Here is a 10,572-nt window from a genome sequence, read left to right as displayed (position 1 = left end):
TGATGAGGTGGCGGATGGTCTCCTGAGGGATCTCCTCTCAGACCTGGACTAAAGCATCCGCCAACTCCTGGACAGTATGTGGTGCAACGCCACGAGCAGACACATGCACATTTGTGGCCTGTTGGAGGTCATTTTGCAGGGCTCTGGCAGTGCTCCTCCTGCTCCTCCTTGCACAAAGGCAGAGGTAGCGGTCCTGCTGCTGAGTTGTTGCCCTCCTACGGCCTCCTCCACGTCTCCTGATGTACTGGCCTGTCTCCTGGTAGCGCCTCCATGCTCTGGACACTACGCTGACAGACACAGCAAACCTTCTTGCCACAGCTCGCATTGATGTGCCATCCTGGATGAGCTGCACTACCTGAGCCACTTGTGTGGGTTGTAGACTCCGTCTCATGCTACCACTAAAGTGAAAGCACCGCCAGCATTCAAAAGTGACCAAAACATCAGCCAGGAAGCATAGGAACTGAGAAGTGGTCTGTGGTCACCACCTGCAGAACCAGTCCTTTATTGGGGGTGTCTTGCTAAATGCCTATAATTTCCACCTGTTGTCTATTCCATTTGCACAACAGCATGTGAAATTTATTGTCAATCAGTGTTGCTTCCTAAGTGGACAGTTTGATTTCAAAGAAGTGTGATTGACTTGGAGTTACATTGTGTTGTTTAAGTGTTCCCTTTATTTTTTTGAGCAGTGTATATATATATATATATACAAAACAATAGCAATATTTATTGCCAACCCAAAGCTTCTAGATACTGTACATATATATGTACACTATCAACAGCTTGCAGTGTTGTGAGAATGCCCTCTATAAACTAAAGACTTCTAAAGGTTCTTGTAGCTTTAGTGTCAGGAGAGAGTAGAGAGCATTGTCATCTATTTTCAGTGGGGGTTCTCCTAAATGTGCGGTGCAGTACAAGTCACTGTCTTCCTGGGGAAGAATGTTGGAGCTTTTCATAATTATCTCATCATACACATGACAAGTGTCCTCTTCACCCTGAGTGAGAGGAAGAGAACAAGAGAGAGCGGGAATTGGGTAGAGTTTATTTGTTGACCGAGTTGGTGCAGAATGACAGCTGTCTGATGAGGACATGCAAAATCTTATTCAAACTATGATAAAACATAAACCAAGATCCAATTCACCTGTGCAATGGCTACAGGATCTGATACTTTAGATGCTGTAACTGCTGAGGGACACAAATTAGAGGCTTCAACATATCATAAACAAATAATATTATCGTACCTGCATTATATGTAGGTAAGATATCAAAGAAAGGGAACTTGGTCTTACTCAGTGAGCACGGCATTGATCGTTTTCTGAAGAATACACAAAGTGCAACCACAGTGCAACACATCAACAGTCCGACAGCTCCCACAACAACATGGACACGTACAAAACCTAAAGTAAAGAAAGAGAATAATTCAACAAAATCTCAATCAAACCCATTTTCCAGTGTTTTTAGAACAAAATAGAGTAGCCTAAAGTTAAATTACCTGTGCTGTCAATCAGAATCGATGAGGATGTTGGTGCGACATCCCAATCTGCAACAGGTAACTTTTTGCATGGCACCATTAAAGTGACATAACAAAAGCATACAGAACATAAATGGAACATTTATTAGAATAAAAAAATAATTGTACAATAGGAGCTTATTTTTTAAGCTATTTAAAGTTATATCAACCTGTGTAAATGTGGGGACCTCTGGGGACACATATCTGTTTGTTTGTGTGGTGTCCTTCTTATCAGGTGTAAACAGTGAAGTGACCAATGGAGCTGTGGGTAGAAACAGTAGAGGGTAGACCGAGTATGATTTTTGTGCATTCAAAGACAATCAAATGGGATAAAAGCAAAACAATATGCATACCTTTACTCACAGAGACATCTACTTTTGTTAAAACATCTCTTCCCCACTGATCAAGTCCACAATAGTAAAGTCCAGAGTCCTGTAATTTCAGGTTTTTGATGGTGGCAATGAAAGTATGTCCATGGATATTGTCATACCCAGAAAATCTTCCTACTGTGACAAATGTGTCCACTTTCACACTTCTGATGAGAACGTCACTGTAGGAACATGGGTGGCGACACAAATATTTGGGCTTATATTGATATCCATCTGGATATGAACACTTAATGTCTAAAGATCCACCTTCATTTCCATGCTCTCCAATTTTGCTCCTTTTTGCATAACAGCTTAAAACTTGATAAAAGAGAAGACAATGTTATTCTTTATCATAATAACAAATAATAGTTGAAACGTGAAATAAACCAAAACTTTGTGGAATTGTTCGGCAAAAGTATATTCTATACAATTTGCACTATGCAGGAGTCTCTTTCACAAAGAAAATAAACAACAACAAAAATGGTCTGCAATTGTAATCAACAACAACAAATCAACAACAACAAAAATGGTTTGTGTTAAAACTCACCTGGCAAGTAAAGGAGAATCATCAGATAGAATTTCATGTTTAAATGTTTTTCTTATTTCACCACAGATCCCTTTTTCTCTCAAATGATCCTACTGTCACTATATCAGTCTCTACCCAGCAGCATCACTTGCAGTGGCTTTGGGCTGTTTTTGCCTTATTACAGGAAGTGAAAAAATAAACTGATTGCAATGTTTCAGGAAGGAAGTGCTACAGACAAATGCTACTTTTGTTAAATCAAAAGCCTATGAGGCAGACATCAAAGACAGACGAAATATCCCACAATTGTTCATCTGGAGGAATTAAATGACCTGGTTATTAGCTATTAGATGCACTCTCGAAACCAGACATATGAATGTGTTTTGTTTGGTTCTGTAAATACATTTTAGAATTTGCACTTGAACACAACAGGTAACACCTGTGGCCTGACCGGTCAACCGCAGTGCTTTACTGTCCTCTACTAGTAGTTAAAATCTTTACTTGTCTTGGTATATTTTCATGTCATAAAACATCTGTATGATACAGTATGTACCCTTCATGAGTCAATTCTAAACAACACAACATTCTCAAAAGCATTCTCAAAATATATTCCCTCCCTCTCAGGACACAATCTATCACAGTGAAATGTTTGCAAAGGTCAAGGGGTCTCCTGCCATCTATAGGGAAGTCCCTCATACTTTCATGTTGTAAGCAACTACCATCCCGAAAGACAACTAATAGCGATTAACTGCTATTATATTACACATTGACCAGATTAAGAACCTACGCACACTTCAGATACAAGTTGTGTGTTGCATACTAGCTATGTGTTTGGTTAAATGTTTTATTTAGCTATACTGCACAAAAATATAAACGCAACATGTAAAGTGTTGGTCTAATGTTTCATGAGCTGAAATAAAAGATCCCAGAATTTTTTCCATATGCACAAAAAGCATATTTCTCTCAAACGTTGTGCAGTAATTAGTTTATATCACTGTTAATGAGCCTTTCCCATTTGCCAAGATAATCCATCCACCTGACAGATGTGGCATATCAAGAGGCTGATTAAACAGCATGATAATTACACAGGTGCACCTTGTGCTGGGAACAATAAAAGGACACTCTAAAATGTGCAGTTTGTCACACAACTCTCTCGACCTTGTCCTCTTCCGAGTCCGTAGGGGAGTTGCAGCGATGGGACAAGACTAACTACCAATTGGATATCACAAAATTAAGGAGAAAAGGGGGTAATACAAATTTAAAAAAATAATTGTTGCATGTTGGGTTTATAGTTTTGTTCTGTATATAATATCCTTTAATCGTGACACTGGAAAATGATCTTTAAAAAAACATTTAAAAAATTTCTGTTCATTCCTCTTACGGCTACTTAACTGTCTAAAAATAAATAAAATATGGTGACTTGCAATGTGTAAGCCTTTCCTTTCAGTTGTTTTCCCCTTTGAACTTTTCTGTTTCCGCTGTGCAACTCCCCCATTTTACCCACCTCTTAGCTGGACAAAGCCTCACATGAAAGAGCAGAACATCCAACTGACCATCATCCAGTAATTAAAAAATAATTAGAAATTATTCTTACGTCATACTGTGTCTTCAATGCAATGACCAAATATGAACATCTAAGGAGAAAAGGAAGGAGAGATTCAACTGAGGGAGACGGAAGTCAACAGGCCTAACAGTGTAGCCTAAGGTGGTTTCACCAACACCATCACAGTACCCACTGCATTAGATATCTGTCCATATCTCAGCAGCAACAACGGAAGCAAGGCTTCACCCCAGGTACTACTTACTATAAGACAAATGCAGTTCCGTTTCTGTATCAAGTCCAACTTCTTCTTCCTGTGATCACCTGCCCATTACTGAAGCAGCTTTGGAACATCAACCTGCAAGAGGGTAAAATATTTAGATGAGATTTATTCACCGATATTCTTCCTGACTGTAAATTCAAGAGAAATGCTGGCTTTATATATATATATATATATGTGGTCTTTCCTCATTTTCCTCTCTACTCCCACCCTCACCCTTCAAGTTCTTGCTCTCTGGTTTTTCCTCTTTGTCCTTGGATATGACTTCTTTGTCCTTGGATATGTACTCCTTAGTGGTCTCCACAGCAGAGAAGTTTAGGTCCATGACATCCTGGTCATCTGACTTGAAGTAGAAGAAACTAGCACAGCTCTTCCCCATCTTCTTCAGGCGTTCCCATTTCACTCTGTCAGTTGTTGGCTCCTTAAGTATGAAGTATTTAAGAAAAGATAGTTGCATGAATCATACAAGTATGAAATGCAGTATTAGATGAATCATTATTTAATAATGTACTGTATGTTCATTTCATATATTTTCTGAATGCTTCTGGAATGTCCATAAGTCAGGACACAGCTTATGTAAAACCTATGAAACTTTGCCTCTACGAGCACCCTCTGTAAAACTGTATATCTTGCATATAGCAATCAGGATTTTTTCATCCCTTACAGGGCGATGCGTCGGTAGGGATCTGCGAGCCACTGTGTAAGTAACTCTGGCAGATGTTTCCTTAAAAGGCAGTATGGGTCAGAGCGTTCTGCTCTGGAATTTCATTCGTCTTAGAATTGGAACCAGCATGCCAGCATTAACCAGACTCATTATTCTATGAGCCTGTATTTTACCTTGTTCATCAAAACCTTCTCCAGATCTCAAGGGGCTTTGTGAAAACAAGACGACATGCAAACACCCTACAGATGGCCAAGTACAGCTTTGTAGGATGGAAATTAAGTATTGATAACTATACTACTGCTACATAATTGGTTAACATTTGAATACAGTGTGAATCATATATCCTGCTATTTATACATGTTCTCTTTATGGCTCAGGGGTTCATTTGTTTAGGATTTAAAAAGAAAAAAAATGGGGCTGCCTAGCAACTCCTCAGACTCATGATGCCCCAGTGTGTAGGTGACATTTTGCCCGTTCACAAGACTTCTCTATAGTCTCTATACACGCAGCTGTTTCAACATAGCTCACGATTCCTTACTTGCAACCTGTTGGAGCCTTTATCCAACAGCCGAGTGTCAACATACTCTGGGTCTCTAAAGATAAAGAGAAGCTTAGACAGTGAGCTTATTAAATCATTAGGATATTATTGTATCATCTGAAAAAATAAACTTAATTTACAAAATAGGACACTGGTGTCGTCACAGTCAAGATCTGAGACTTGTGTAATATGTCATATTTATATTTTACACTAATACAATTGCTCAGAGAAAGATTTTGATTAACAAGTAATTTTTTTCTCATAAAAATAGGTAGGGTTCAAAATGACTGTTTTCAATGCCTTTCACCTTGCGAGGATAACGGCACTGAGCCTTTAAAAAAAGTTTTATGAGCTGGGAGGGATCTTAGACCATTCCTCCATACAGAATCCTTTCCAGATCATTGATATCATTAGTCTGCACTTATGGGCTGCACTCTTCAATTCAACCCACAGGTTTTCAATGGGGTTCAAGTCCGGAGACTGATAGCCATTGCAACATTTTGATTTTGTGGCCAATTAACCATTTTTGAGGATTTTGATGTGTGCTTTGGGGTTATTGTCTTGTTGGAAGATCTACTTGCGGCCAAATTTCAGCCTCCTGGCCGAGGCAACCAGGTTTTGGGCAAAAAAAATCCTTGTACTGGGTAAAGTTCATGATGCTGTTGACCTTAACAAGGACCAGTGGATTCAAAACAGCCCCATAACATCAAAGACCCACCACCATATTTTACATTAGGTATGGGTTTTTTTTCTGCTTATGCACTCTCATTTTGACACCAAACCCACCACCGGTGTGCTTGGCCAAGGATCTGGAAGGATTCTGTATAGAGGAATGGCCTAAGATCCCTCCCAATGTGTTCTCAAACTCATTTTAGGAAAAGGCTCAGTGCAGTTACCTTCACAAGGTGAGGTATTGAAAACAGGGGTGTCAATAATTTTGACCCCTACCTTTTTGAGAAAAACTAAATATTACTTGTTAAGCAAAATGTTCTTCTCTAAGCAATTTAATTAGTATAAAATATAATTCCCCTTTTTGGGGGGGTTGCGTACAATACAGCTCAGTATTTCAGTTAAGTATTTTATAGTAATTTTTGCTAATCTTAGCAAGGGTGTCAATCATTTTGGGACCCCACTGTATGTCTGTATTCCTATTTCTGTCAAACGCCAAACAATTATAGATTTATTTCCAGTAGAGACACTAACAGCAGCTATATTTGAAGTTAGTGGGTGAAATATTGCCCACAAAAGTATTCATCATCCCTGGTCTTGAATCCTGAAATTACTACACCATGTCTGGAATCCAGGGTTGACAGGGTGAGGGTCCTGATATACTTGGGCACTTGAATAAGGTGTCAAATTGGTAGGCCAACTTAAAGTACTCAATTGACAGCTGTTCATACATCTAGGATACACTATTACTACTGTAATAACACCATTTGAGTTCAACCAGCAAAAATAACTTCTAACGATTGTATTTTTTATTGGTTACAAGCTGTCCTTTACGCAAAACTAACGACATTGGCATCATACCTCAAAGGACAGCTCCCTTTGAATGAGTTTCTTGGTTTCGCGCTCACCGTAGTGAAGCATCGCCCCCCTATTGTATTTTATTGACGGCTGCTTGTCTGTCTGGTTCCTCTGCCGGAGCCCGACTGGCAGAGTTGGATCCGGGTCAATAACGGTCAGTTCGCACTGCAGCTCTTCCACTTCGGCGGATGTCAGAGCGGCTAACAGTTTGTCAATTTCGGAATCCTCCTCGCTCTCCACGGGGCATTGATTCTGCACATTCCACATTATTTCCCACGAAAATGTCCTGTTACGCAAACCGGTGCGTAATTGGTACGTCCGGTCTCCAAAAGTCCTTTGATAATAATAGTTGTATTGGAACACTAATCTCAGGTTCATTGACCTCTCCAGTCTCTCTTTGAAATTGTCCTTTAGTGCAATTGAAATAGGTCAGTACCATCTCCTTGTCCAAACTATCAATAGGACTGCCTGGGCCGCCTCTCGAATAACTGTTTAGTTCAATGCCCAATTTGAGATCAGCGCACTGGAGCTGGACTGGAGCCATATGACAACACAAGGAAAAATGCAAATTGATAGCTATTAAATCATCTATATTTTGTATGGGGCTATTATAAGTTTGTGCATGATGTCATCAAGAGATTTATACTTTTGAAGCCTATTATGGCCATTTAATTCAAGGTTCTTTTGACTAACACCAATAATCCTTATGCATTCATCACGCAAGAAACCTGCTTATAGGATAGTGGTACAACACAAGTGTTGACATTACGACATCTAGTGGACCAAACTAAAAGATAAAACCGTCCCTTTGATATTAGGAGAAAATGTTTTTATTCCACAATATAAACTGCAATGTCTCAAACTACCTCTCTCCATTCCTTCCCAAAGTAACCCACCCAAGCACATACACTACATGACCAAAAGTATGTGGACAACTGGTTCGTCAAACATCTCATTCCAAAATCATGGGCATTAATATGGAGTTGGTCCCCCCAATTGCTGCTATAACAGCCCCCACTCTTCTAGGAAGGCTTTCCACTAGGATGTTGGAACATTGCTGTGGGGCCACAAGAGCATTAGTGAGGTTGGGCACTGATGTTGGCCGATTAAGCCTGGCTCATAGTCAATTAATCCAAAAGGTGTTCAATGGGGTTGAGGTCAGGGCTCTGTGCAGGCCAGTCAAGTTCTTCCACACGATTTCGACAAGCAATTTCAGTATGGACCTCGCTTTCTGCACGGGGGCATTGCCATGCTGAAAAAGGAAAGGACCTTCCCCAAACTGTTGCCACAAAGTTGAATGCACAGAATTGTCCAGAATGTCATTGTATGCTGTAGCGTTAAGATTTATCTTCACTGGAACTAAGGGGCCTAGCCCGAACCATGAAAAACAACCCTAGACGACTATTCTTCCACCAAAATAAACAGTTGGCACTATGCATTTGGGATCGGTAGCATTCTCCTGGCATCAGCCAAACCCATATTTGTCAGTCAGACTGCCAGGTGGTGAAGCGTGATTCATCGCTCCAGAGCAATGTGTTTCCACTGCTCCAGAGTCCAATGGCGGGGAGCTTCACACCACTCCAGTTGACGCTTAGCATAGCGCATGGTGATCTTAGGTTTGTGTGCGGCCGCTCAGCCACGGAGACCCATTTCATGAAGCTCCCAAACAACAGTTATTGTGCTGACGTTGATTCCAGAAGCAGTTTTGAACCCTGTCACGAATGTCGCAGCCGAGTACCGACAATTTTGACACACTATGTGCTTCAACGGTACCTTTCTGTGAGCTTGTGTGGTCTACCACTTCACGGCTGAGCCGTTGTTGCTCCAAGATGTTTCCACTTCACAAGAACAGCACTTACAGTTGACCGGGGCAGCTCTAGGTAGAAATTTTACGTACTGGCATGTTGAAAGTCATTGAGCTCTTCACTAAGGCCATTCGACTGCCAAAGTTTGTCTATGGAAATTTCATGGCTGTGTGCTCGATTTTATACAGCTGTCAGGAACGGGTGTGGCTGAAATAGCCGAATCCACTAATTTGAAGGTGTCCACATACTTCTGTATGTAAAAGAGCCTTCGGAAAGTATTCAGACCCCTAGATTTTTCCATGTTTTGTTAGGTTACAACCTTATATATATATATATATATATATATATATATATATATATATATATATATATATAAATAACAATTCTACACATAAATATCACATTTATGTAAGTATTCAAACCCTTTACTAAGTACTTTGTTGAAGCCCCTTTAGCAGCAATTACAGCCTCGAGCCGCCTTGGGTATGACACTAGAAGCTTGGCACACCTGTATTTGGAGAGTTTCTCCCATTCTTCTCTGCAGATCCTCTCAAGCTCTGTCAGGTTGGATGGAGAGCGTTTCTGCACAGCTATTTTCAGGTCTCTCCAGAGATGTTCGATCGGGTTCAAGTACGGGCCACTCAAGGACATTGAGACTTGTTCCGAAGCCAGTCCTGCATTGAACCTTCGCCCCAGAGCAGGTTTTCATCAAGGATCGCCGTACTTTGCTCCGTTCATCTTTCCCTCCAGTCCCTGCCGCTGAAAACCATCCCCACAGCATGATGCTGCCACCACCATGCTTAACCGCAGGGATAGTGCCAGGTTTCCTCCAGATGTGACGCTTGGCATTCAGGCCAAAGAGTTCAACTTGGTTTCATTAGACCAGAGAATCTTGTTTCTCATGGTCAGAGTCTTTAGGTGCCTTTTAACAAACTCCCAAGCGGGCTGTCATGTGCCTTTTACTGAGGAGTGGCTTCCATCTGGTCACTCTACCATAAAAGGCCTGATTTGGTGGAGTGCTTTATAGATGGTTGTCATTGTGGAAGGTTCTTCCATCTCCACGAGGAACTCTGGAGTTCTGACAGAGTGACCATTGGTCACCTCCCTAACCAAGACCCTTCTCCCTCGTTTGCTCAGTTTAGCCGTGCAGCCAGCTCTAGGTAGAGTCTTGGTGGGTCCAAACTTCTTCCATTTAGGAATGATGGAGCCCACTGTGTTCTTGGGGACCTTCAAATGCTGCATACATTCTTTGGTACCCTTCCCCAGACCTGCGCCGCCACAATCCTGTCTCAGAGCTCTACGGACAATTCCAAATCATGTCCAATCAATTGAATTTACCACAGGTAGATTGCAATCAAGTTGTAGAAACATCAAGGATGATCAATGGAAACAGGATGCGCCTGAGCTCAATTTCAAGTCTCATAGCAAAGGGTCTGAAGTCTTATGTATTTTTTAATACATTTGCTAAAATTTCCCAAAACAGGTTTTTGCTTTGTCATTATGTAGTATTGTGTGTAGATTTGAGGATTTGTATTTATTTAACCCATTTTAGAATAAGGCTATAATGTAACAAAATGTGGATAAAGTCAAGGGGTTTGAATACTTTCCAAAGGCACTGTATAGTGTATGTGGCAGTTGATCCAGTTCCTTCTGTCTGCTACATTGCTAGTCTGCAACTGTAACTTACCCCAGTCGATACGCTTTCTGTTCTGTACATCAAACCATTGCTGAAGCATCAACACGTAGTTCAGAGGAGACCAATCCATTGAATTCAATTGAGACAAACATTATTGCTCAGATAAATAAACTTAGTCGACTGA

The 10,572-nt window shown here is 40.8% G+C and overlaps 1 protein-coding gene across 1 annotated transcript; it reads right to left on the bottom strand.

Moving 5' to 3' along the window:
• Positions 1 to 803: 803 nt before the first annotated feature.
• LOC139367321 (CMRF35-like molecule 3) lies at positions 804 to 2,459 on the bottom strand. The gene is made up of 7 exons (XM_071105535.1): positions 2,423 to 2,459; positions 1,861 to 2,193; positions 1,678 to 1,769; positions 1,490 to 1,550; positions 1,287 to 1,394; positions 1,139 to 1,182; positions 804 to 992 (listed from the first exon to the last, which is right to left on the bottom strand). The coding sequence occupies exons 1-7, from the start codon at positions 2,457 to 2,459 to the stop codon at positions 804 to 806; spliced, it is 864 nt and encodes a 287-aa protein (XP_070961636.1).
• Between the last annotated feature and the right edge of the window lie 8,113 nt (positions 2,460 to 10,572).

The sequence above is a fragment of the Oncorhynchus clarkii genome, chromosome 16 (assembly GCF_045791955.1).
Source record: "Oncorhynchus clarkii lewisi isolate Uvic-CL-2024 chromosome 16, UVic_Ocla_1.0, whole genome shotgun sequence".
Lineage (NCBI taxonomy): Eukaryota > Metazoa > Chordata > Actinopteri > Salmoniformes > Salmonidae > Oncorhynchus > Oncorhynchus clarkii.
The sequence above is the reverse complement of the archived record's forward strand: the minus strand, read 5'-3'. Positions and strand labels throughout refer to the sequence as shown.